Source organism: Petromyzon marinus, chromosome 22 (assembly GCF_048934315.1).
Source record: "Petromyzon marinus isolate PM22_M1 ecotype Great Lakes invasive population chromosome 22, UKy_Petmar_22M1.pri1.0, whole genome shotgun sequence".
NCBI classification, from domain to species: Eukaryota; Metazoa; Chordata; class Hyperoartia; order Petromyzontiformes; family Petromyzontidae; genus Petromyzon; species Petromyzon marinus.
In genome coordinates this window covers 9,592,964-9,620,911 of record NC_133688.1, presented here as the reverse complement: position 1 = coordinate 9,620,911, position 27,948 = coordinate 9,592,964, and the positions used below count along the sequence as shown (strand labels likewise).

The following is a 27,948-nucleotide window of genomic DNA, read 5'->3' as shown; positions in this document are numbered from 1 at the left end:
AACACCAAAAACCGCACGGGCACACACACAAACATCCGCTCAAACATGACAGACATGGAGATCTCTACTTCCACGTGGTCACGGTGTCAGAGAGTAATGGTGGACTCACGGCTGCCTGCTATCGTTCGAGCATTCTTGCGAAAGTGTACACAAGTCCAGTGGGGAATCTGAAAAATGAAAATTCGCGGCCTACGCAAGTCTTAAAATTGTGTAAGCAGTTTGGTTACTCGGGCCCCCAGGATGCTAAATGTGAGAACGTCACAAAACCTACGCACCTGCTGCTAAGCAGAAATGAACACGCAATGCAGCCTACAAACGTTGAACACTGACATCCCTGCAGCCCACACGAACACATGCTTAACTTCTGGGCATCTACTGTTGATCTACCATACCATTACCGACTATATTTACTGTCATCATCCTTTTGTCAATGGGAGGTTCCCCGTGCCTGTGGGAGTTGTTGGGGTTATTTATTATTTGACCGTACACAAACCACATTGGTAAGTGCGGACTGGTGGAGACGGGGAGCATAGACACACGAAAGCACAGAGGTACAATACAACAATGGATGTTGCACTCAACTGCCCACCACACAGTCGAGCAGCCTGTAATCACCTGTTTGTACATGGTGGTGGTGACGAATTCGAGTACTACCTAGGTTAGCTTCCGAGGTCTGAAGAGACCAAGCGAACTCAGGTCATCCTCTACATCCTCAGGTTACAAACTACGTAGCTAACCATGCTGATCGCACCTCCAATTATCACGGTTGGTTAGATACGGTGCGAACCAAGTTCAACATATATATACACACGTAACAATGATGGATGCCGCTAGGCCAATGGGAAAAGGAGACCGGACAGGTGAGGGCGCGTTGCAATGTGTCGTGCCTTGCTCGTGAGGATGGTGTCGAGGATGAGGAAGCACGTGGGCCGTCCCGTGCCTTCATCCACAGGGCCGCCCCTCTGCCGAGCGTTCCAGAAGAGCATGAGCTGCAGCCAGTGCTCCAGCTGCACCGCCAACACCCTGGGCCAGACCAAGCAACAAAGCACAACCACGTCAACGCGCGGCGGAGAGAGATCACCGCAGGCTCCTTAATCGTAGTCACCTTCCATTAGTCGCTGTGACTCGAACATCAACTCTGGACCACAACCCTTAAACTTGGCTTGTATAGCAGGAATGCATTCACGAAATGATGACTTAAATCAGGTTATGAAAAGATGTACATTTCCAGACATTAAAGTCGAAGTGCAAAACCGAGAAAACAAACATTGTTCTAAGGGTTGTAATGTGTGGAAACACACATCTGGCAGCCTAAGTAACGACCGCTATAATCATCCAAGAGTAATGTGATTGATGTATCTAGCAATATATATAATGGAAAATTTAAGAGGAACACAAGTGTATAAATCCAAACCGAAACGCAACAGCAAATAGAAGCTTCCTGGTGTTTGGGTTAAGGTACATGCAGAAGATGTAGGGAGATGGGATAGATTCAGCAACTTGGGTTGTTCAGAATACAACGAGGAAGAAAAGCATCGCAGGTGTAATCTGCGTGAGAAGATTGCAGTGGGGTAAGACACGTGTACAGAACGGAGGAGGGAAAGGTTGGGCTGTAGTGCCACCCAGAGGCTATCCACCAAGGGGGCACCTCCACAGCTGGGTAAGTTTAAGAGCAGACCCTAGAGGTCAGGTGTCGACCGTGCAACCATTGCAGAATACGACAGGAGGATAAAAGTGATGGCGGGGCGATGTGACATCCATGGTATTAGCCTCGGTAACCTATCGGTCTTGAAGCTGTAATGCTAACCATATTATTATTATGTCTCTATCCTTAAAACCCCCGTTTCCCCGAATGCTTTTGTGTTCGTGAGCAACTGCGGTTGGGAAGGGGGTGGCTGGCATGGGACTATATTCACGTACGGGTTAAGGTTGTGGGGCGCTGGGATGTGGCTGGAGAACTTGATCTCTCGGTTCATCTCCTCCACAGCCACGATGTCATGGGGGCCTTTCCGTATCACGATGCTATGCCTTAAGCACAAGAGAACATACGCGCGCACATATTAGGCCAAGTCACGCAACAATAACAAGGTTACTCACAGCCTTGCGATAACGCGGCAAAAAGAGCCGCTTTGGATCTGTGCTTTTAGCGCCACTGATGCAAATGGAAATTTAAAGTGTAAGTAAAAATTATTTATGAAAAATAAAAAAATCTTCCCAGAGAACCTTGCCGGATCATTGGTACCGCCGTGTGACTGAGCACCGACTGTAAAGCACGGTGCATGGAGGGTCGCGGCAGGGCCATGCACAAGAGTTCGTCTGGATCTCACACGCTGCCGACGCCAAGCAAACCGCACAGAGTGACGAAGCACGTGCAAAAAATAAACTCACTACGCAGGGGAAATGGTAGTGCAGCCTGCTACCAACCACGCATCTATATATATATAGCCGGCGGCGGTGGCACACGCCTGTAATCCAGCACTGTGGAGGCAGCGAGGGTTAGTGGATTGGACAAATGCCGTCAATCTCCCTTCCCATGGGCTTCAAGGAGGAGCCACACGCCTGGCTCGCTGGAAGGCAGTACAGCAGAAATGTGGACTCCACCTATTCCGTCTGTATAGGATGCAATGTTGTTCCCTTGCACATATCGGTTTGCTCCGGGTACTCGAGTTGCCTCCCCCGTCATTGATTGGCTAAAAACATCTTAATATGTAGAGGACTGCAGAGCTTGGTCACAATCGTTGGCATCGGCTCACCGTCTGGCTACCTTCTCTCTTGTCTGTGGTGCCTCGTGCCTCTGTGTTGCTCTCTCTTTGAGAGTGAGCGGAGCGCTGTGTACGTTACGAGCTGAAATTATTAATATTCATTATTGTACACAACCACAGATGTATTCAAGTGAAAGTTATAGAAATCCATCATAAAACTCATTTGAATTATTTTAAATCAGATTAAAACCCCACACAGTGCTGCTGCACGGCAGACACAATAGAAGCTGGAGGGGAGGGGGGGAAGGATTTCGCCGTGGTTCCGGGTGACGATGGAGTGCGGGTCCTACCACTGCACAGGCTGCATGTTGGGCAGGAAGGGGCGGAATCCGGTGATGCACTCAAACACGACGGTGCCAAAGCTCCAGTAGTCCACCGACACCGTGTACTTCTGCCCTTCGAACAGCTCGGGGGCCTGGATCACGCATGCGAGAAACGCACGCCCACGCGCACGTCCGCACACTGGTAAGAATGTGTCGGCGTTTTTTATTTTTAGTTTCGCGACCAATATGATCCATGAGAGGGCTTTGTTTGGGTTAGATCGCTTAACTATGTGTCGTTAAATCCGCCACCACCCGACACGGCCAATTAGTAAGGTTTGTCAAGTAACTAATTGGCATTGGCTGCTGACATTTGGGCTACACCCATATTAAACCTTTATAAGCAGTTGTCTCTAGAAGCTAACCCCCTTTTTCCTGAAGACGACCGCTTGTGTTGCGATCGAAACGTCGATATTTTGTTTATTTCTGTCTACGTGGCTTTACCGAAAGACCAAAAAAGAATATGAATTCCTGCAGTCACGAAAGCTTTAAGTCAAGATTTAATTAGTTACTAGTTCAGCACACCGGTGTGTTGTAGAGTAAACCCACAACATTTACAATTCAAGTACGATGTTTTGCCGGTAATTACAACCAGTTTCATCAGGCGACAGCCAGAATTGTGCAGAAATTTAAGAGCAAAAGGGATAATTCACTAACAGCCATCTCCACCTGTCCGTTATACAAATGCATCTCTCATAGTCAAGATAGGACTGCTTTATACGTTAATTCGTAATGTAATTACTGATGACCAAATTCACTCAATATGATGAGAACCTAATTTCAAATCTCAATTCCCTAGCTCGGTGCGCTGCCCAGGTTTGCCCTGTGATCTGTGCCAGCCAGCCACCTTTCATGACACATGACCACACATTTCAGAGTAAATATCTGTGAACCATTGGAACCAATATAAATGTACGTAAATCATTAACAAATCCCGGAACACATACAAATCTATTCATGCGTGCAAATACTTTTTGCAAGTGGACACACACAGAAAAGGTGGGGCGGGGGGGGGCAGAGTGTTTCATTGCACTGTGAACCCGGTTGAGTGGGACCTGAGTGAAATCATTCCTGACCACGGCGAACACGTTTTAATTACAGTACACATCGTGAAGTATGATGAAATAACTGCCCCATGACTGGCATGGTATGCCAAGGTCTTCAGCTAGCAGTGGATTGACAAAAGGGTGAAAATTAGTATTGCTATTACAGCAGACGCTCTGTTATCCAGCATCCATGGGGGAATGGAAGGTGCCGGTTAATCAAATCAACCGGTAATGTGAGAGATACTGATGGTTCACCAAATGTTTACAATTACATAAAACGTTTCAAGAAGGAAGCTAAACCTGCATTGTAATCTATGATATAAGAAATAATATACTTTTTTACAGAGGTACTCACCAGTCAGTTGTAGAACATTCTAAGTTGATTGTAGATAAGCAGTGTGGAAGTTTCGAGTATAGTGTACAAGAGTAGGGTACTCACTGTATAGACTTCCGCTCGCACCACCACGCGGCAGTGTCCTGAAGCTTTTGTAAGCAACAGATCTCTGACAAGCGCAACGCAAGATGACGGATGGCTATGTGAATTTTTCCGGACACTTGAAGGAAGATTTGTATTGCCGTCTATGACAGATGCCGGTGAATCGAGCATTCCGGATGGTGCAGTGACGGAAAACAGAGCTTTTGCTGGATATAATTTACACACACACACACAGCAGCATTATTGCAGGCAAGCTGTGGTTTGCGTATGCCCTCACCAATTTACTAGAATGATGTCGCAATTAGTCTGTTTTAAGGGTTCCCCTCACAGGATAAATGCTGACGATGTGTCAGTGTCACGCACTGGCGTGACACGTGAAGAGGCGATAAACGGTGGTGCAGTGTGGAAAGCCGGAAATGTCATACGTCTGCCTCAGCTGCACAAACACACTCTTTGGTTACTTCGGTAAAGTCACGTAGGTATAAAATATAAAATAAATCAAATCACGAATTTAATTTGTGATTTAATTTATTTTATACCCACGCGACTTCACCGAAAAAACCAAAGAGTATGGATCCCTGCAGTCACGAAAAAACTTCAAATCTAGATTGCACAAACACAATTTGCGTCATTATTATTATGGTTCAGTGTTAATACACACAATCAGATGTCTTGATTCATTCACCCTCATGGTGAATGTCATATAAAAGACAGTGCCACACTATGTCACCCTGGACTCTGAGGGCTCTCAGATTATTCCCAATGTCATACAGGTGTCACTATAACTAATCGCACAAAATTCATCTCCATTAACAGGTGTAAAAAAAAAAAAACCCAGAACTCCCATGCTTTAAGCAGGAACACAGTAAACATTATCATTACTCGTAGCAATCATTGCAAGCTCGTCAAAGACTTCATGCATCACAATTCCTTGCATCGAAATGTTAAACCAGTTCATTGTTCACAGCAATTGTTGAAAATAAAACTATCCTAATGGCCCTACTGGATCTGGGGTAGTTATGTTCTCTAGAAAATAATTTGTGTTTAGTTTGTTGTCCTTGCCCCGCACCTCCGATTAGCACAGTTGGCTGCGTTCGGTGCAAAAGACGTTCAACGTACATACACACATAGGTGCCTGTTAACAGCGCTCGCCCTTACAGTCTGGGGATCTTTATATTTTGTGCGTACCTATGCAGGGCGGCCGATCGCTGCAACAAAGGCGTGGAGGAGCTGCTGGCCGTGGCGCTGGAGCACTTTGTTCAACGCTCCCACACATACATGCTGACCAGTGCATCCTGGGTAAAGTGGCCGCCCTGATGCACCCGTGGAGGGGGGGGGGGCGATGCCGGCGCTCACCAAGTACTGCAGAGTCCCCACGAAGGAGGTGCACAAGCTGCCCTGGTCCAGCTCCTTGGCATAGCCCAGGTCGATAATCTTGTAGATGACCTGCACAGGAAGACACGGAGATGTTACATTTTAGAGAATTAACGATGCAAACGGGCCCCCATTCCTTTTTATACAGGTAAGAACAGACTGACATACAGTATGCGCTGAACTTTTCCAGGGAAACTTTTTTTTATATTCCTGTAAACGATGGCAATGTGTTCAGGAGCTAAATGCCAATGTCGGGGTCTGCCGGCCTCTATGATGGCTTCGAGAGAGTTTGTGTGGTTTTCCTATTCCTCCATTGAAGGAGTAGAGTGGTTTCCTGTGGTCTATAGTTTGGGTTGCATCGCCACAATCACACTCTGGCTTGTCTATAATTGTCCATTCATGAAGGACATGTGCATCCCGACCTGTTGATGTTATTATGCGGTTGTTGAGGGGAAACACTGTATAACCATGAAACACATTGCGTATGTAGTACTTGCTTGAAAGTGAATACCAGATGGATGGATAGAATGGCAAGCATAGTAACAGAGAGAACAACGCAGCATAACAAAATAAACAGCAGCACACATTATAATGCAATTACAAATTCAGGACGTAGATTGTCCCTAACTGAAATACACACTTCACTTTGTGGCCCTGAAATAACGGCGGAAATTCCACCTTACAATGACGGTAGACAGTCTCGCCATAGAACAAGCACTGGTGACTACCCACCGAGTAGTACCCATGTTTATCAACCCTCGGGGAAGATGGCTGAATCGACACCCAACCAGGACTGGACATCACAACCTTAACATTGTGAACTGGCACTCTACGACCAAGTGACTCCCAGCTCTTACGGTGGCAAGATGTTAACTACCTCGCCTGGAACACAGGATGGTCGTAGGCTCGAAACCCGACCCGGACACCTGTATATTTGGAGTTTGCATGTTCTCCCCGTGGTTGTGTGGATATTTTTACCAAATCCAGCATCGTGTGTTTTGTTTAGCTAAAGGGAGAGCATACAAACTCCACACTGAAAGACTCCCAAGTCTGAAATAGAACTTGCGTCGTTCTTGCCGTGAAGTGCAGTAATACCACTGCGCCACCCAGCTATAACAAATTTTAGCATGTTTGTAGAACTTCTTTCACACCATACGTTGCCAACCATGTGAATCAGAGGTGTGGGAAATGATTGCACAATTGCATACAATTGTGCAATGATTGCAATGACGACCGTGGCTGTGGTGTGGGTGGTGCACGACCGTGGCTGACGTGTGGGTGGTGAGCGACCGTGGCTGTGGTGTGGGTGGTGAACGACCGTGCATGACGTGTGGGTGGTGAGCGACCGTGGCTGTGGTGTGGGTGGTGAGCGACCGTGGCTGTGGTGTGGGTGGTGAGCGACCGTGGCTGTGGTGTGGGTGGTGAGCGACCGTGGCTGTGGTGTGGGTGGTGAGCGACCGTGGCTGTCGTGTGGGTGGTGAGCGACCGTGGCTGTGGTGTGGGTGGTGCACGACCGTGGCTGACGTGTGGGTGGTGAGCGACCGTGGCTGCCGTGTCGGTGGTGAACGACCGTGGCTGTCGTGTGGGTGGTGAGCGACCGTGGCTGTGGTGTGGGTGGTGCACGACCGTGGCTGCCGTGTCGCTGGTGCACGACCGTGGCTGCCGTGTCGGTGGTGCACGACCGTGGCTGACGTGTGGGTGGTGAGCGACCGTGGCTGCCGTGTCGGTGGTGAACGACCGTGGCTGTCGTGTGGGTGGTGAGCGACCGTGGCTGTGGTGTGGGTGGTGCACGACCGTGGCTGCCGTGTCGGTGGTGAACGAGCGTGGCTGTCGTGAAAGCACCCACCCGGTCCTGCTGCTGCTGCAGCACGATATTCTCGGGCTTTAGGTCGCGGTGGATGATGCGGTTGGTGTGCAGGTACTGCACTGCTTGGGCTGCGGGGCCAAAAATGGGCAACACAAACAAAGTCACAAGGAGGCTGGATTCTACCCCAATATCCACCGACTCCGACGGAGGTCAGATCAAGAAACCACTAGTGAATGCCACCGAGAACTAGAGGAATAAAGAGTCACCTCTAGGCCAGTGGTTGTTCTCAACCTATTCTGGCTACTGTACCACCCCTCTTGCCTGACCCAACACGGTTCTAGGCTACCACATGGATTTAAATATTATCCTAGTAATTTCATATTGGCTGATTCATACATGATTACTCACCAACTCTCTCATGTACGTCATTATTTCAGTTATAAATCACCTCACTTACCCCCTGGGACATTACCACGTGTACCCCCAGAGGCCCGCGTAACCCCCCCCCCCCCCCCCCCCGTTGAGACCCACTGCTTTCGGTTAGTTGTTGTCAATCTTCCTGGAGCAGCGGACCACCGTCAACCCTGAAAACTGTTTTTGTGGACTGCCATGCATTGAAAAAAATACGCAACGCAAATAACCTACGGTTGGAACAATGTCAAACATCCCACGTTACTGGCAAGTAATTCTACACAAATTGCGCTTAAATTATGTATTGCCATTGTGGGTTGTGTGTATCTTTAACAAGTCTTATGTTACACTTTCACCATTCCCATTATTGCTAAACAAAATTACATTCATGCTTGTTTGTCTCATTCTCATTCACCAAGGGTAATTACAGACAAACAACCCTTAATGAACCGATTATAAAGAACGAATTCCACAACCTTTCTGATATTGCAATTTTAGATAACATCTGGATGAGGATAACAAAACTAATCAACACAGTTCCTCCCATGGGTGAACCACATTTGTCCAGTGTACACATTTACACACGTCACAAACACACACATGTATATCTCCTGCCTATGGCGAGGTGCATTCTTTGCCAGATGTCGTGAATGCAAGGCACATATTCCATAGCAGCTATTAGTCAGGGTGTGTAGACAATGAGGCACCTTTCCTGCAGTAAGAAACACGTACATCGAAGAGTTCACAGCACCACCCACAGGCCAAACAGGAGTGTGGAACGATTCACATCAGTTTACAAATGCTGTACTAACTATTACCCATTTTTATTTGACCAGATTTGGCCCAATGAGCTTATATAGCTCTTTTTTAAACACGACCAGGCCAAAAATGATAGATCAAAGAAGTGGCCTGCATGTCTTAAAAGAAAACGCAACCAAAAAAATAGCGTTCAATCCGTAGATACACAACTAAGCCGTTCATGACAGCCTGTCCGACAGTGTATAAAGAAAAAATACCATATACTGTTGGCAGTGCATTTGCAATGTTGCTGCACTGATATCATGACAGCACTTTATAAGCACGCATGACAGTGACTTCATCGGCGTTTTTTTTGTCTCCGTGAACGAAGCATCAAACGGCCCAGTATGTATCGTACGTATCTATGAAATAAAATAAATGCACTGTCTTTGGTAGTCTTCTTTAAAAAGAGGGTCAGTTGTACACTTTGGAGTTTAAAAAATAAAAAAAAGTCTGAGGCCGCATAAGACGACAAAATCAGTCCCGCTCATTACGTACAGATGTCGTAGATGACGGCCATGACGTCACATTCCCTCATCCCGCAGCAGTTCTCTGGCTTCAGCAACACCTGCAGCAAACACCGCCGCCATTCTGTCAGGCGCCGAACCTTTCAACGCAGACATTAAGTATCGGGTGGTGTGCCGGGTCTTCGCACCGTGCGTTTAGCGTGTTGTCCTTCTTCCACTGGCTATATCGCAGTGGCTTCTGCAACGCGCAATGTCACAGGTGTTTTGGATCGTTTAAAGGTGATAATTAGGCTGTCGCAGTCAGATCAAACAAGACGCGGACGCTGCTTGGAGGGCAGCAGCGCAGGCTGCAGGAAGAGAGTTCACTGCGCAGAGCGCAATTCACACTTCCGCTGCCCTTGTTTAATTCAACACGTAAGATGCATCTATTTTCGTGCGAGTATTGCTCACCGTTTGCCCGTTTTCCTCGATGTGGCGGTGGTTTTAGTTTTTCTTACATTCACATGCTCATCTCTCACAATACAATGGCCACCTCTGCAGCTTGGTCGTCGTGGAGGTAGCTCAGCTCTCTGATCTTACATTGACATGCAAATTTCATCACTAGCCCCGCCCACTTCGCATATGACCCTTGGGCTACACCCATCTCAAACCTTTATAACATCCTGCCTCAGCAGCTCACCCGCTATATGGTTTCACCTGATGACGATTGCTTGTGTTGCGATCGAAACGTCGTGATATTTTTATTTATTATTTTTATATCTACGTGGCTTTACCGAAAGACCCAAAGAATATGAACAAGAATATGGCTCAAGTGTTATTTTCATTTTATCGCACCATTTGCATTTGATTTTTCGCGTCAATTACCCTGTTTATACCCAACTCCTGCAATGTTTTTTGCATGCTGTGAAGCGCTCGGAGATGCGGTAGCGTTTAGGCATTCTGTACATTGTCACCGAAAGCTGCTTTAACGCGGAGCCGGACAAGGGGTGGGGACAGAAGGGGCAGCGGACCTTGCGCAGGTCTCCGCCGGAGCAGTACTCCATGGCGAGCAGGGGCAGGTCCCTGGGACCCAGCGCCTTCTCCATCTCCTCGGGAACCTCGCGTGCCGACACCACGTTTGGGTGGTTCAGCCTGCAGACACACCGCAAAGACAAAGATCAACCCACGTGTAGTTTGAACAAGTACCGGTGACGGCCGGCACGGCACATGAGGGGGTGGGCAGGCCAGATGTTTACGCATCGCACCAGGTACTCATTTAAGACTGAGTCGACCTGTGGGAGGCTCAGGACCGGTTCGAATAAGTCACTTGTGTGGATCCTGAATGGGAATCGAACACCACACAAATGCAGCAATGGCTCGGAGCAACAGGCTGCACGTGCAGCCAGAAGAATGCTTCCCTCCTGTGCAGCGCAACACACGTGGCTGATGCTTGTTGCAAAGTCTGCTGGCTAAACAAGGCGAGGCAAAGTGTCTCAATGCCCTAGCAAGTGCAAGATGGCGCTGATTTCCAACTGTGGCCCTGCAAGGAGTGGTGTGAATTTCACACTTCGATGGTAGGAGCCAGTATATCTTTCTAGGACAACCACTGGCGACTCGTGCAGAGTGCTACTCTTGTATCAACCAAAACCAGACGATGAGTTGAGTCATCTCCCGAGCAGGAATTAAACTTTCAATCGTGCGTGAGTCGGGTGTTTGGACCACGGCACCACGTGCCCAAGGCAGCAGAATCCCTCGGCCGCAGATCCAGCAGACGAGGCCCCTCCATTGTCAAGCGCAGCTCGTTACGCAAAAACAACAGCACCACAGTAAATCGTGCTCAGCGAAGTGATTGAGCTAAAGTGAGCCGAACATCCACCCACGAGTGTGAGCTAAAGTGAGCTGAACATCCACCCACGAGTGTGAGCTAAAGTGAGTCGAACATCCACCCACGAGTGTGAGCTAAAGTGAGCCGAACATCCACCCACGAGCGTGAGCTAAAGTGAGCTGAGCATCCCCCCACGAGTGTGAGCTAAAGTGAGCTGACCATCCACCCACGAGTGTGAGCTAAAGTGAGCTGAAAATCCACCCATGAGTGTGAGCTAAAGTGAGCTGAAAATCCACCCACGAGTGTGAGCTAAAGTGAGCTGAAAATCCACCCACGAGTGTGAGCTAAAGTGAGCTGAAAATCCACCCACGAGTGCGAGCTAAAGTGAGCTGAACATCCAACCACGAGTGTGAGCTAAAGTGAGCCGAACATCCAACCACGAGCGTGAGCTAAAGTGAGCTGAACATCCACCCACGAGTGCGAGCTAAAGTGAGCTGAACATCCAACCACGAGTGTGAGCTAAAGTGAGCCGCACATCCAACCACGAGTGTGAGCTAAAGTGAGCCGAACATCCACCCACGAGTGTGAGCTAAAGTGAGCTGAAAATCCACCCACGAGTGTGAGCTAAAGTGAGCCGCACATCCACCCACGAGTGTGAGCTAAAGTGAGCTGAAAATCCACCCACAAGTGTGAGCTAAAGTGAGCCGAACATCCAACCACGAGCGTGGTTGTTGTTATTTTATTTTGTCCGCAAGCACAAAGTAACGACAGGAACCAGGTGAGCGGGTAGACCGGTAAACCTGGAATGTTTTTTTTTTCATAATTTGGTGACGTTGTATCGGCAGTGGTGCACAATTCACAAAAAAACTCACACTTATGAACTCTTTAAAAAAATTTAAAATGTATACGTTAAATCAGTGACATTTCAGGTGATAACCACTCTTAATCACACAACCTGTCTGCAATACATGGGGAGGAACTACATGACCATAAACAGAGACAGGCCTTGATGACAAACTGATAATAGTCATAACTACAACACCAGCAGGATTGCTCCTCTTTATTTTTAATCAAAGACTCAGGCGATGCTGTTTACCTATGGAATCTTGGTGTACGAGTGAAGAAAAACGTTGTTGAAATAACTGACATGATGGGACTCGGAGACATTGACCAGTGTGCTGACATTAGATGCACAGGAAGCTATGGCGAAGGCACTAATTGTGGTTGAATAAAACAGCAATTGACAGTGACGGTTGGTAAATATTTACTTTCAAATAAATTCATCGTCCTTTATGAAACTGTGGGAACCAACTCAGTTAAGACAGCTCCCAATGTAGCTAATGTGCACGTAATCATTCACGGGTTGGAATGTATTCTGAAGCTCAGGACAGGCACATTGAAATATGTGTGTAGGAATCGATTAGTCGTACTTTTTGTATGTCAATGATGCAAATAAGCCAGCAGAGGCTCCTCTGCATGCACTACATGATGGTTGAATCAAATCGCACCTCTGAATTGTGATGACTCATCGGCTCGTAACGGAGGCGAAAAATTACCACACATCTCAAGCCAAGTAACGAGGCCCCTTTTGTAAAGGAGACCCAGGTACACAGGTTGGGGGGGGGGGGGGAGTTATTATCGTTACGGTTCACTTGCACGTAATGCCCAAGTGAGGGACACAATGGGCATCTACGGTGGAAAACGTCACAAGGTCTTTACAATTCACTTCAACAGCGAACGTTGAACTTTGGAATTTCACAACAGCAATGACTACGCGGCTGTTCGCGAAGCAATGACGACTGCATACTTTTGACTGTGGATTTTTCTCCAGGTCCTCCAGTTTTTCCCATCACATGATGAGCCACTTCGTTGAGCTATCAATTGTGGCCATGTCGCTTCTGAAAAAGAGCTAAATAGGTCAGCGGGCCTTACCTGGTAAAATAAAAAAAATTGTAGTATGGTGGTAATAGCAACAAACATGCAACAGTGTAAACAGCAGTGTCATGCACACATCATTCTACCTGCGTTCTGTACATAGCAACAGCAACCCCGAGACTCCTCAATGCGGCCCTGAGTCAGTCAACAAACCCACCTCTTCATTATCTGAATCTCCAGAACCCATCGCTCCCGATTCCTGGGACTCAGTTCCATCCGACAGGTCTTGACAGCTCGCTGCTCTCCATTTTCCTACACTCGCATGAAAAGAAAACACACAAACACATATAGAACTCAATTAATGCCCTTAAGTAATCCTCAACAAAGCCCAAATAATTTTTTTATACCTTAAAACCCACAGTGATTCTTAAAACTCTTATATAGGATGGACATATTTGGTATTTGGGCCAATTCCTTGAAAATGCACACAAGAACACTCGAAATATGTTACAGTAGGATTTGAAAACAATCTTACTGTACTACACATCCTCATCAGACTGCCCTGTCGCAAAGGAGTCTCTGCCCGACAAACTCGTGCACAAAACCTTGAGTTTAAACCCTTCGAGAGCTTAAAATTAATTTGATGAACACAGCGTGGCGAGACAGCAATATGCATTAGAGACGCTGTTAGCATGATTTTGCGTTTCTTCAATGAATATTAACATTACATTTACACGTGTATATATATATACAGCTTAGATGGTTTCATCTGTAGGTGATCCACTAACCTCAACATATAAAGCAGATGGTGAACATTGGAATTTTTCCCTGAACTCAACCACAACGCATTTCCAAATCAGGTCTTTTTATTGGACCATAATAAGCTAGTTATAACATGCAAACTGTATCATTTACGTTCCAATTTAATTTAAATTCCATGCATCTGAGAAATCAGATAATATTTCCTTCACCCATTTCCACATTTCTATCTCGGAATGCATTTTCAACTTTAACTCAGTCCCCCTTCATTCCCTGTTTCCCACCCCCCAATGTAATTGATGTAAAGCGCCTTGAGATGTTACGATGAAAAACCCTATATAAACTGCAATTATTATCACCCACTATTAATAAAGGATAAACAGTCATTTTTTTTTTATGTTTACATATGTACAGTCGAATACAGGCGGTCCAATCTACTATAAGCCACATTAAACCTCGACTTACGACGCATCTTCCGAGATGACTCCGAACGCGTTTGAACAGTCAGTCTGGTTTGCGATGTCACTTGGCATGCAGCTTTTGTTATTCCCAAGTGTTTTTGTGGATATTTGACTCATTAAATATGGCCCATAAAAGGAAAAACACAACGGAAAGTGATGTTTCTACCGTTTCTACTATCGATGGAAAAATAAAGTAAAATTTACGCCGATGTTTCCAGGAAGCACTGTTGTAAAAGCGGGGACCGCCTGTACACACACATATCTACTCAAAAGAAAAAAAAACACCCCCAGATACTCGCTGAATGTACTGGCTTGCAGTCTTGTTGTTTCTCGATTGCTTCACTACTGAGAAATGGCATGTCGAGAGTTTCGAGAGTGTGTGGGTGCCTCTTCTTCATTTGCACAACGGTGACATTTCAAACCACGTAATCTGTCTTTTTGAGAAACGCAATATGCACCCCTCGGTCCAACACCATACGATCACCTGAGCCCCACACACTCGGGCACCGAACCCATTGGCTCGTTCAGTGCGAGCACGATGAACTCGCCAATCTTTGCTTGGTGTGAGAAACATCGCTCGCATGTGGCACTGAGAATAGGCACGACAATCCATACATTTGAACTACATAATTATTGCTCACATAACCAAGACCCTATTTCGTCTGTTAAACTTCATCTTGGCAGTACAATAAAATGCACACTTGGAGGGAGTCGCAAGGCAGCACAGGGTTATTTGTCCATACTTTACCACGTTGGTCAGTGCAGGTTGATGAAGATGGGGGGGTATCAGAATATGTTTTGCCGCACTGCCCTCTGCCGTCCACAGAACCTATAACACCTGTGATTGTGCTTGGTAGCCGCTCATCAGATGCAGACCTAATGAGCCTGCATTCAGGCTCAGTAGGTCAGGTGTCTGTGTGTTTAATTTTTTTAATTTATATCAGCGCCTGGCCCAAATTAATGGAATAGAAAGGTACCTTAAGAAAAGAGAGCCACTCTACGAGTGCCTTCACGTAGTCATACAAACAAAGCAATATATTTAGGTTGCCTAGAAATGTTTTTATCACAAAGCATTTTCACTTCCTGCCATGAAAGGTTTGTAGGGCGTTGTAAAAATAGCCGGCTCTGCCCACGCAACAAGGCCTTATTCCTAGAAATATGCAGTTGATGTCACGAATTTGCAGACAAACCTTTTTAACGGAATTGCTTATGAAAAGGTCCTCATAATGAAGGGGTGTGGAAGTCTTCACATTATATGCACAGTGCTGGCTTTTTAGACCATATTTATTGAATACTGTCTTTTAACATCTCGTCACAGTGGCGAGATATTAAATTACCTCGGCTGGTACACAAGATGTCATGGGTCTGATCCCGACCCTGATGCCTGTAAATTTGGGGTTTGCGTGTTCTCCCTGTGGTCGCGTGAATTTTTCTCCGGGTCCTCTGGTTTTTCCCTCCACATTTAGTAACATGCATGAAGAGCATTAAAGCTTCCATAAATGTCCACGTGTTATTTGTGGCCAGGTCGCTTCGGAAAAATACATATATAGCTCAGTGGGTCTTACCTGGTAAAATAAAATTAAAATAGTAATAGTTTAATTTACATTAAAACTGCCATTCCAACTGCCACTCAACATATGCATCAAAATTTATGTGTATCAAGAGTGGGATTTTTTTTAGTTACTAATTACGGTATAATATTTTATCATGAGGCATGGTATGGTAAGTACGATATTTTTTTACCAACTCAGATGATCAACTAATTAAGAAGCTGAGCTTCTTAATCTCTGATAATTCATCAATATACTCTCATCTTTAAAGGCAGTTACAATAATTTAACGCATCAGCTATCAAAAATTAAAATGTCAGGCAAGATTCCTTTCTCAAAATTCCACTTACCACCATTGGAAATGGATAAAAAATTAAGCGTTTTGTGTAATCAATATATCGAAATTCGAATTTGGATTAAAATGTTTTTTTGTCAATTCAAACTAAAAAATCAAACATTTTAACATATGTTTTGGGGTTTTAAAAAAGGATCTTCCTACAATATATAAAGCTTGCTTGTCATCTATACCTTATTTTCTAAGCTTTTTTTCTCTTAGGTACGATGTAAGGTACGAAATTACGGCATGAAATTTTACGGTACAAATTTTTTTTTCAAATGTACAGTACAACATTTTTTTCAAAGGCACGGTATGAAAAAGGGGTCTTTTTTCGAGGAAAAAAAATTAATATCGCGTTCCATACCGTACTGCCACCCTTGATATGTATAGCTCCACACACATGCACGAGACTCACGACCATTTGGATAACTCGTGCATCACGTATATTGTAGCCGTACACAAGTATGGGGGCCCCACATACTTTCCCAGCAATTCTTTATATATGTGTGTGTAAAGCGATTACACTCAGGCCAAAGTGTATCTCTGCACTAGTGATTAACAGGTGGTTGCTCATCTTTCAATGGTGGATCTGAACCAGTGGTGGAAAGTCAATGAGTATATATATGGCTTGGGCGAAGGCAAAGCATATTCTTGAAGAAAAAACTACAACACTGCAATGTAATTATTTTTTATTTGCCACTTGGAGAAGGGGATTTCCGCTTTCTATTTGTATAGTATTTCACAGATTGCTATATTGTGGACAGCATTGTTAGCATTTTATTTCCTCAAGCAGCAAACTTAAAATGTCAATGCACATACAAAGGCATGACTGGATGATTTTTGGAAACATTACAGAACTTTTTCGATTTAAAGCTTTCGTAACTGCAGGGATTCATATTCTTGGTTCTTTCGGTGAAGTCACGTAGAAGGGAAACAATAAAACAATAAAAATATAAAAAATAAAATTCTCACGACGTTTCGACTGCAACACAAGCAATCATCAGGCGTGAAAACCACAGCAAGAAAATTTGAAAAAAGTGGCGGTTCTTTTTTAACGTTAGCACCACGGACAACAAATGGCGGTTGTTCAGACGGACGAGTCCATCTATGCTCGGAACGGAGGAGGGGGGAGCTAGAAAGAGGATTCTAGCTTAGCAATTATTGGAAGGATTTGATCAACCATTTCGGGTCATAATTGTGTTCACGCTTACAGTGACTTTCAGACCGCATTCCATTCTCTTTCTAGCTCCCCCCTCCTCCGTTCCGAGCATAAATGGACTCGTCCGTCTGAACAACCGCCAGTTGCTCTCCGTGGTGCTAACGTTAAGAAAAAACCGCCACTTTTTAAAAATTTTCTTGCTGTGGTTTTCACACCTGATGATGATTGCTTGTGTTGCAATCGAAACGTCGTGAGAATTGTATTGTTTTATTTGTATTATTTTATGATTTCCCTTCTACGTGACTTTACCGAAAGAACCAATAATATTACAGAACTTGATTAAATATTTACACCGCAAGCCAAGTCTGTGGGAGAAAAAGGCTTCAGATTTAACTGAAGAGAAGTGAGAAAATGCATGATCCTAAGTCAATATTGAATGTTGCCAACTAGACACCCCCTTCATCCTCAGCTTCAACTTATATTTTCAAGAAGAAATGTGTATTCTATCTCCAATAATATCGGAGGGGTGGGGGGAATGTTGTCGAATTGTATTGCCGACAGCAGTCCCATGTTATCGTGTCAGGAAGAGGCTCTGGAAGACCCAATAACGACTGCAACTTCCCACTCTTACTGGCACCAGAGAGCTTTCAGACATCACGACTGAAGAATTCATGGACTCTCGTACGGTTATAAACGTCACCGCTTTACAACATTTGGATAGAATTGTGCGAATTAAAAAGCAATATCAAAAACCTTTATTATGATTAAGTACATTAAGCTTGTGCAATAATCAGCGACCAAGGCAGAAATAAATCATATTGCCACTTTGCGGAACCTAGTTGAATATCGGGCAGATATTCAGAATAGAAGCCAACATCTCGGTGTTGTCATCTGATAGCTGGAAGCAGCATAAATAACTACCTGATGCCTTCTCATGGACAACTACAGCACAAATAGACCCACATGCCATTTTGAGTGGTGTTAAAATATGCCTATGTAAATCATATGTTGGTTCATTCAAGTTGTGTCACTTAGCAATTCCAGGAACATCTTTATTAATCTCAAGTTCACTCTTAGGGATATTCAAGGAAGGTGCTGAGCAGACAGAAGCACGCACAATAATGCAAATCCTGATTTCTTTTTGGGTACTTTTGTGAGAAATGAAACCTGGGTTGTATGCATTTGGCAACTGACAGTGACGGAACAGTTTATGTGAATGCTGTCGCAACAGGTCACACGTTTGTCACAACGGTCCTTCGCCGACTCTGAGTGATGAAAGATTGAATGTGATGGAGTAACCCGAGTTTTGGGCACGCAGGAGGAAGCTGGCAGCACTAAAAAGGGATCTAAAATTCCAAGCACCAATTACGACCAGAGCAGAGGAGAAGGCAGATTTGGACCTTGCCAGAGCTGACTGATCCGATGAGCTAAAAAACAGTGTAACTGGTATTGGCCAAAATTTTAAATGCTGAAACATTTACTTGCAAATACTCAATTTGGATCACACAGTAGCAACATCACCCCCTACTGCGAAAACTTGGCAAGGCCCTCCAGAAAATAAAACGGTTTTCAAAACTCAGCGAGGACTTCCATCGCAAACAAGTGCAGTAATCAAAAAATGACGCTAGCCTTCCAGATTCGGTGATGAATTTGACATGAAATACCCAATGCTTGATCCAACCGTGCCACTTCAATTATCAAAATAAATTTGCAGACGCATATGCAAAAAAGGAACTAACGTTAGAAATAAAGTCAAGACAAAAGCAGTATACATATTCATTGCAACCTTACAAACACCGAAATGCTACATACAGTGAGGGAAAAAAGTATTTGATCCCCTGCTGATTTTGTGCGTTTGCCCACTGACAAAGAAATGATCAGTCTATAATTTTAATGGTAGGTTTATTTGAACAGTGAGAGACAGAATAAAAACAAAAAAAATCCAGAAAAACGCATGTCAAAAATGTTAGAAATTGATTTGCATTTTAATGAGGGAAATTAGTATTTGACCCCTTCTCACTCAGAAAGATTTCTGGCTCCCAGGTGTCTTTTATACAGGTAACGAGCTGAGATTAGGAGCACACTCTTAAAGGGAGTGCTTCTAATCTCAGCTTGTTACCTGTATAAAAGACACCTGTCCACAGAAGCAATCAATCAATCAGATTCCAAACTCTCCACCATGGCCAAGACCAAAGAGCTCTCCAAGGATGTCAGGGACAAGATTGTAGACCTACACAAGGCTGGAATGGGCTACAAGACCATTGCCAAGCAGCTTGGTGAGAAGGTGACAACAGCTGGTGCGATTATTTGCAAATGGAAGAAACACAAAAGAACTGTCAATCTCCCTCGGCTTGGGGCTCCAAGCAAGATCTCACCTCGTGGAGTTGCAATGATCATGAGAACGGTGAGGAATCAGCCCAGAACTACACGGGAGGATCTTGTCAATGATCTCAAGGCAGCTGGGACCATAGTCACCAAGAAAACAATTGGTAACACACTACGCCGTGAAGGACTGAAATCCTGCAGCGCCTGCAAGGTCCCCCTGCTCAAGAAAGTACATATACATGCCCGTCTGAAGTCTGCCAATGAACATCTGAATGATTCAGAGGACAACTGGGTGAAAGTGCTGTGGTCAGATGAGACCAAAATGGAGCTCTTTGGCATCAACTTAACTCGCCGTGTTTGGAGGAGGAGGAATTCTGCCGATAACCCCAAGAACACCATCCCCACCGTCAAACATGGAGGTGGAAACATTATGCTTTGGGGGTGTTTTTCTGCTAAGGGGACACGACAACTTCACCACATCAAAGGGACGATGGACGAGGCCATGTAACCTCAAATCTTGGGTGAGAACCTCCTTCCCTCAGCCAGGGCATTGAAAATGGGTCGTGGATGGGTATTCCAGCATGACAATGACCCAAAACACACGGCCAAGGCAACAAAGGAGTGGCTCAAGAAGAAGCACATTAAGGTCCTGGAGTGGCCTAGCCAGTCTCCAGACCTTAATCCCATAGAACATCTGTGGAGGGAGCTGAAGGTTCGAGTTGCCAAACGTCAGCCTCGAAAACTTAATGACTTGGAGAAGATCTGCAAAGAGGAGTGGGACAAAATCCCTCCTGAAATGTGTGCAAACCTGGTGGCCAACTACAAGAAACGTCTGACCTCTGTGATTGCCAACAAGGGTTTTGCCACCAAGTACTAAGTCATGTTTTGCAGAGGGGTCAAATACTTATTTCCCTCATTAAAATGCAAATCAATTTATAACATTTTTGACATGCGTTTTTCTGGATTTGGTTGTTGTTATTCTGTCTCTCACTGTTAAAGTAAACCTACCATTAAAATCATAGACTGATCATTTCTTTGTCAGTGGGCAAACATACAAAATCAGCAGGGGATCAAATACTTTTTTCCCTCACTGTATATATTTAAAAAATGTAATACGATAATAAACGCAACATTTTTTTTAGGACATTTCATCATTGGCATTACAATGCAATGGGCCTCATCTTCAAAGCACGTGAATAAAGGCCATAGGGAGCTAGAGCGCAAACGAATTGGAGACTGTCTATGAGACTTGATATTAATTACATTTTTAAAAGGTTTCCGGGATATTTTTTATTGGAATATGGTTAGTAGCTATTGAGTAATAGACAACTCTTCAATATTCCAAAACATCTTATTACTAAACTCATTTTGTGTTAAAATTTAAATGATAAAATGTCGCCGGCACATTGCATTGTGGGTAGACCGTGTTGTAATGAAGTCATCATCACCATAATTAACTTGTGCATTTCTTTGGCTTCAATAACCATCCTCGTATTGGCAGCGGGTGGAAGGGGGAGGTGTGTGCGGGTGGGAGACGGGAGAGGCGGTACCTTGTTCTGCCACATGCACACGTGGCCAAAGCCCCCGGCACCCAGCCGCTCCTTCCGCTCCCATGGCCCAGACTCCGCAGCCTGGTTCATCTTCCTCGCTCGGCCACTCCACCCTATGCACACCACGTTTGATCAACACCACGCGGACGATGAGACGGAGTCAGTGGAGGGGGGGAGCACAGGAAATGGAGGCTCCGTGATGAGCTGAAGAAACCATTGCTTTAGACGTCTGGTGATCGTGGCTGCAACGGTGTTGATTCGTCGATGGTGGTTTTGAGTTCAGTGAGGAGCACGGTTTCCAATGAAAATGGTTTGTGACAAAAAGCTTTCACAAGACATTCTAAAAATCTAAACATCTTCTTGCTTAAATCAGCAATGGGGTAATATTGTTGGAAACACTGCACCAGTCCTGAAAAATCCATATTCTGAACGCCAGCCTCAGAAAAACCACCTCCAAAGGATTGTGCGTGTTGAATATTCAATTGCTGATAAAGTAAATCGAAAATTAAGTACTATGTAGTATGCATGTTAATTCACATTACATACAAAACAATGAATATTCTTGCTTAAAATAAATGCCAGAAAATAAACAGAATTTCATAAATGTATACAATTGCTTTGGGAACCACTCATCTTATAGTTATACATTCAAGCCCTTAACCGTCACCACAAGTTACCCTCGCTCTAGGTAATTTACTTTTACACAGCCGCATCGTAAGCGCAGGTAATACAACGCATCATTTATCAGTAAAGAGTGGTGATGTCATCGAGGCACTTGTTGTGCTGGCCTCCTTCCTGCAAGGCCAGATTCGCAGGTCGCAAGACAGACCGCTTAAACAGATTCTTTGTTCGGCCCGGTTGACTATTCGGAAGAAAAAAAAATACTGCCAGCAACACCTTCCAAGGACAGAACAGTACGCAAGGTGGTGGTGTAACTGGCACCACAGCCCTTTCCTCTCCCAAAGTGACAATGGTTGACAAAACTGTAGCAGCTACTCATACGAGATAGATTTATCCTAAGCCTTAGGTCAGTTTAAATAACAATTGACAATGATGTTCTAAACTACAAGAAAATATATTTTTATTTTACCAGATAAGGTCCACGAGCTATATAGCTCTTGTTAAGAAGCGACCAGGCCACGAATGATAGCTTAACCAAGTGGATTATCATGTGGAAATTTATTCAGCCAAATACTGTAAACACGTTTCTAAACGTGAAGGGGAAAAACGGGAATATCTGGAGAAAAATCCGCGAGACCACAGGGAGAACATACAAACTTCAAATATACAGGATCGAACCCACAACCTCCTGTATACCGGGTGAGGTAGTTAACATCTCGCCGCCACGGCTCTCTGTTGTGCTCTCTCTTTTCCTGTCAGTAATTCACGGCACCTGATGACGTGGCTGGACCAACTTCTCCCACTGATTTCTCTAGTCACGGCGATCGCTTTCCTATGCAGCAACATATCAGGTTTGTCAAGTCCTCCTTTTGACGCCGTCCGTTCACCTCGTGTGGATGGCCTCCACTTTGTGCTCCTTCCTCACGGCAGTGCAAGGCCGCAAAATGGCCACTTGTTGGCCTCCATTCTTATTACGTGTCCAAAAAAAATTACGTCTGCTGCTTTTTTTTATTTTCTGCACCAAAGTTTTCCACTTGGCTTAGCGTTTGCCTTCTGGTGTTGTGCATTTACTGGGAATGAACCCAGGTCACCGACATGGTAGTGCTGTGTGATCATTGCTCAGCCTAGCTGCCTCCCAGGCATAATGCAGATATGTAATTACAACGTTGCGTATGGTAATGTGTTCAGGAGCTAAATGTCAATGTCGAGGTCTCCTAGCCATGAGAGGGCTCCATGAGAGAGTTAGTGTAGTTTTGCTAATCCTCCATTGAAGGAGCGCAGACCAAGTGGTTTGCTGCATGGTCTATTGTTGGGGTTGCATGGCCACAGTCGCACTGTGGTGGCTTGTCTTCAATGTTTTCAGCTATGAAGTTGTGGCACATTGGCCTGTTGATGTTCTGATGCAGTTGATGGTTACGCCAGTAGGAAAGGTAAAGCCAGGAGGTTGCGATATTTGGGTCTCGAATGAGGTTCTTATTTTGTACATCTGCCTTGTTTCACTGTCTACCAGTGTTCTTCCTGACCTAGGCGAGATTCAAGTATGGTGACAGCACAATCCCAGAAGGGGGATATAGCCTTGAGTCAGTGGTGAGGTACATTGTTGAGGTCTTGGTTGATGGGTAAGTTGTCATGGGCAAGAACATTTGTAAACTCCTTTGCACTTTGCATGTCTCTGCAGATGTTCGGTGGCAGAATGTTCGCCAGAACAGGGATCCAGGTGATAGGTGTTGGTTTTCGTCTTCCGCGTTATGTAATTGTACGTCTAGCAGTTTGTGTACGAGCTCCCGGACCAGGCTGGAGTGCAGTGACTCTGCCACCGAGTCGATCAGTGAGAGGCCGGCAGTTCGTAGAACATCAGCCGAGGCGTTCCACGTCATCCCTGCAAGTTTCCGTAGCAGGGCGATTCTTGATTTAGTCTCTTTTCACAGATCTGTTTCATATGAGCCTTAAAATTCAGGCTTCTGCCTATGATAACTGCTAGAATTGTAATGTAAATGCAACAGACTATCGTGTGTGTGTACACAAGTTGGCACACTGGGGCACACAGGTGGTATCCCTGGCAGTCATCTCAAGTCTGTTAACTCATAACCTGTCCCTTGACCTGCCAGCGAGACTATGACAATGTTTTTGTGATCGCCTTTGTCTTGCCAAATGATCGACTTGTTATGTGCCTGCTATTAGTGACTGTAAGTAATAACTACATAACCGACAGCTATGACTCACCAACTAGTCTGCAGCAGCTCATTGGATCATGCGACTGAGACTGACAGAGCGAACGAGCAGAACAAATGAGGCACAACAATAATCTGTTCTTGAATTGTGATTATCAAAAGACAAATCATTGAAGCACAGGGAGGAATGGAGAGAGAGAGTTGAATGGTTAAATGCCAATCAACGCATACTTGAAATGGAAACCAGACTCTGAAGTGGCATTTACACAATAACGAAAAGGCTTCAGTCGGGTGGCTGAGCAGAAATGATGATGCTCCTACAATTGAAATGTGAACTATGGGGGCAAGGCGTTTGCGGTGCAAGGGCATGAGAAGGGGAACACTGTATTTGTTTCGGTTTACTTATAATTTTCTAGAATTTAAAATATAAACAATTATTTTTAGTATTTTAGCAGGTAAGACCCACCAAACTATATAGCTTTTTTTCAGAAGCGACCTGACCACAAATGATAGCTCAACGGTTTATCATGTGGAAATTTATAGCAGCTCATTACTCTAAACGCATGATAATAATCGCGGAGGGGAAAACCGAAGGATCCGGAGAAAAATGCACATGACCACGGGGAGAACCTGCAGACTCCAAATATACAGGCGTCAGGGTCGGGATTGAACCCACGACCTTCTGCATATCAGGCAAGGTAGTTCACATTTCGCCACCGATATGTTAACTACCTCACGATACAGAAGCAATGCAACAGCAGTAAAATGTCGGGGGAGGGGGGGGGAAACCCCTCCGCACAGTTCGGGAGTTTTTTATTTCCCATTCAGCACCCAACGCGTGACCAGCCGGATGCCATTGGCGCGCAGTCACCACGGTATCATTCGAGTCATCTGGAAACTCTCGTGGGACCGTCAAAATTATTTTATACGAACGGTTCCCATGCCTCATCCAGATGTATTTTGGCCTGAATTTGTGTCGCGTAAACACAACTCATAAACAGGTCGTCTTTATATCTTTTACCATCCTCTGTTCTTCTTTTTAAACGTCAAGTGAGGTTTACATTGTTTAACCAGATGGGAACTCAAGAGACCGGGATAAGTCTCATTTTGCAAAGAGTGACCTGGGTATGTATTCCAACGCCCATCGGATTTGAAGGCCAGACATCCCCATTGTCGTCCTTTAAATCGCTTTGTTAATTGGTGCGCCATCCCTTGCTGTCACTAACGGTCACCTTTCTAAGAGCAGGATATCCTCATATGGGGTTCTCCTCATTCCGTAGGGCAGTGCAGGGGAAAATCTGAACCCCCTTTTGCACACTGGATTGCGGAATGTATATGTACTCAGGTTAACTGCACTGTTGTGTCGTTGTTATTGTAGTTGTTGATAATTCGAATAAAATAAAAGGAAATCATCACTGGGTCTCAAGACTTTTTCAAGATGATCCTGCAATGTGATGTTTGGCCAAATCCATAACAGAGTGAGAGTCTATGCCATACCCACAATAACAGTCAAAACTCCCCACAAAGAGGCCAGAAAACCATTCTGTTGCTGTCTCCTGGCCACCTCAGCCCAGGAGAGGTTGGGAGTGTCAAACACATTTGGAAAATATTCACCTGACCTATCCACCTGACCTCCAAGGCACTGGAGTACAGGCATGTGCCACTGACATTTAAACAACGAACATAATGCACAGTAGAAGCTCAATTTCTGGTATAATTTTACAAACTGAATCCAGGCCAAGTCAACCTCACAGTTCTCATTTTCAGAGACCTGGATCAGGAGAACTAAACAAAATGAGCTATTTATATACGGTATTTATCTGCGTGTAAGTCTGATTACAGTTATTTGGGCTGATGATCGTGTCCATAAATAAAACCCAAGAGAATAAATAAACGCCATCACTCGTGAAAGACCAAGCGGTCACCACAGCCAGTGCCACTACACCTCACCATCGCTTCCTTCCTTCTGCCAGGTCTCTGCAGCCGGTGCACATTGCAATGCCAACTCCACGGTGTGTTCATTCATACACCCCCACCACTCCCCCCCCCCATCTCAGACTCAATACTTCATTTCAGCTGGTGAAGCCTACTAAACTCAGCAGCTCTTATGCAAAGGACAACCACAGACCAGAGGACCATCGGCAGCAGTGGGACGGTTACGGGACATGGAGGGAATACGCAAACTAACGACAGCATCTGGTTTAGGTCTTCCTCTTGGGCCACTGACACCTGAGTGCCACTACACCACTACAATGAGGCCGGTTGTAATTACCGACCAAACATCACAGTCCTCAAAATTGTAAATGTTGCTGTGGGTTTACTCTCCAACACACAACTGGTGCGCTGAACTACTAATTGGCCGTGTCGGGTGGTGGCGGGTTTAACGACACATTTATATATTTATACGATCCAAACCAAGACAACCTCTATTATGGATACAATGCGTTTAGTTTGTTATCCTTCCCCCGCACCGCTGATTAGCATGGTTGGCTATGTACGGTGCGAAATAAGTTAAACATACATACGTATAGACAATCTCAAAAACCGGTCCTCCTCTATCCTACATGCATACCCCACCAATTTCAACCCCCTCCTTCCGATCCCCATGCTTTGTCACGTTTTTGTTCCAACTTTCCGAGTAACTTATCCTAACTTCCTTCTACACAATTCCAAGCACCCTCCGCCCGCATCCATATTTAAAAGGCAAGAGAGCAACACTGCTGTGTTCATGTCCAGCCCTGACCATATCGTAACACGTCACAACACCTGTCATAACGCCCACTCACTATTGACGTGCCTGCTCTTTCAAAGCAGTTTACACACTCAATGTCGGAGTGATTATCATTATTTTAGCCAAGGACGGACTACTGTAGAGAGTTTTATTTAAAATTTAGTAAGGAGACATTTTAAAGGAGCAAAAAGGCTCGAGCAAGGTGTAACAGACCAAGAGACAAATAGTACCCCGTGAGCTCTGTAAAGAGCCAAGTGTGTATATATGTGTGTATATATTGACAGTTTTCAGAACAGCATGAGAGACATATTCATGGTTCTTTCGGTAAAGTCACATATTATTTTATTGTTTCCCTTCTACGTGACTTTACCGAAAGAACCAAGAATATGAATCCCTGCAGTCACGAAAGCTTAAAATCAAAAGCATGAGAGACATTCATTATTACCCTTTGGTTTTATTCGGTAAAGTCACGTGACTTTACCGAATAAAACCAAAGAGTATAAATCCTTGCAGTCACGAAAGCTTCAAATCTAGAATACATTCATTATTCTTTGCTACCGTGATAGCACGTTCTACCCTTCAAAATAGCCGCATGTGGTGTGTTAAAGAGACATCTGGTGGGTTATAGAGATGCATGTGGTGGGTTAAAGAGCCGCATGTGGTGGGTTATAGAGATGCATGTGGTGGGTTAAAGAGACGCATGTGGTGTGTTAAAGAGCTGAATGTGGTGGGTTAAAGAGACGCATGTGGTGGGTTAAAGAGACGCATGTGGTGGGTTAAAGAGCTCAATGTGGTGGGTTAAAGAGCCACATGTGGCGGGTTAAAGAGACGCATGTGGCGGGTTAAAGAGACGCATGTGGCGGGTTAAAGAGCCGCATGTGGTGGGTTAAAGAGACGCATGTGGTGGGTTAAAGAGACGCATGTGGTGGGTTAAAGAGCTCAATGTGGTGGGTTAAAGAGCCACATGTGGCGGGTTAAAGAGACGCATGTGGCGGGTTAAAGAGACGCATGTGGCGGGTTAAAGAGCCGCATGTGGTGGGTTAAAGAGACGCATGTGGTGGGTTAAAGAGACGCATGTGGTGGGTTAAAGAGACGCAAGTGGTGGGTTAAAAAGCCACATATGGTGGGTTAAAGAGCCACAAGTGGTGGGTTAAAGAGACGCATGTGGTGTGTTAAAGAGCTGAA

General features: G+C 45.0%; 1 protein-coding gene across 2 annotated transcripts in view; it reads right to left on the bottom strand.

The window, feature by feature from the left end:
* The window catches only part of IKBKB (inhibitor of nuclear factor kappa B kinase subunit beta), an 86,709-nt gene that overhangs the window by 52,652 nt on the left and 6,109 nt on the right, over window positions 1-27,948 (bottom strand). For both annotated transcript variants that reach the window (XM_032959100.2, XM_032959101.2), the window contains exons 2-10: window positions 21,241-21,353; window positions 13,318-13,412; window positions 10,432-10,552; window positions 9,453-9,522; window positions 7,785-7,873; window positions 5,921-6,010; window positions 3,053-3,177; window positions 1,921-2,028; window positions 888-1,023 (exon numbers count right to left, since the gene is read on the bottom strand). In XM_032959100.2, coding sequence (XP_032814991.1) covers window positions 888-1,023; window positions 1,921-2,028; window positions 3,053-3,177; window positions 5,921-6,010; window positions 7,785-7,873; window positions 9,453-9,522; window positions 10,432-10,552; window positions 13,318-13,412; window positions 21,241-21,330 — 924 coding nt within the window. In that variant the 5' untranslated portion in view covers window positions 21,331-21,353. The remainder of the gene's footprint in view (window positions 1-887; window positions 1,024-1,920; window positions 2,029-3,052; window positions 3,178-5,920; window positions 6,011-7,784; window positions 7,874-9,452; window positions 9,523-10,431; window positions 10,553-13,317; window positions 13,413-21,240; window positions 21,354-27,948) is intronic.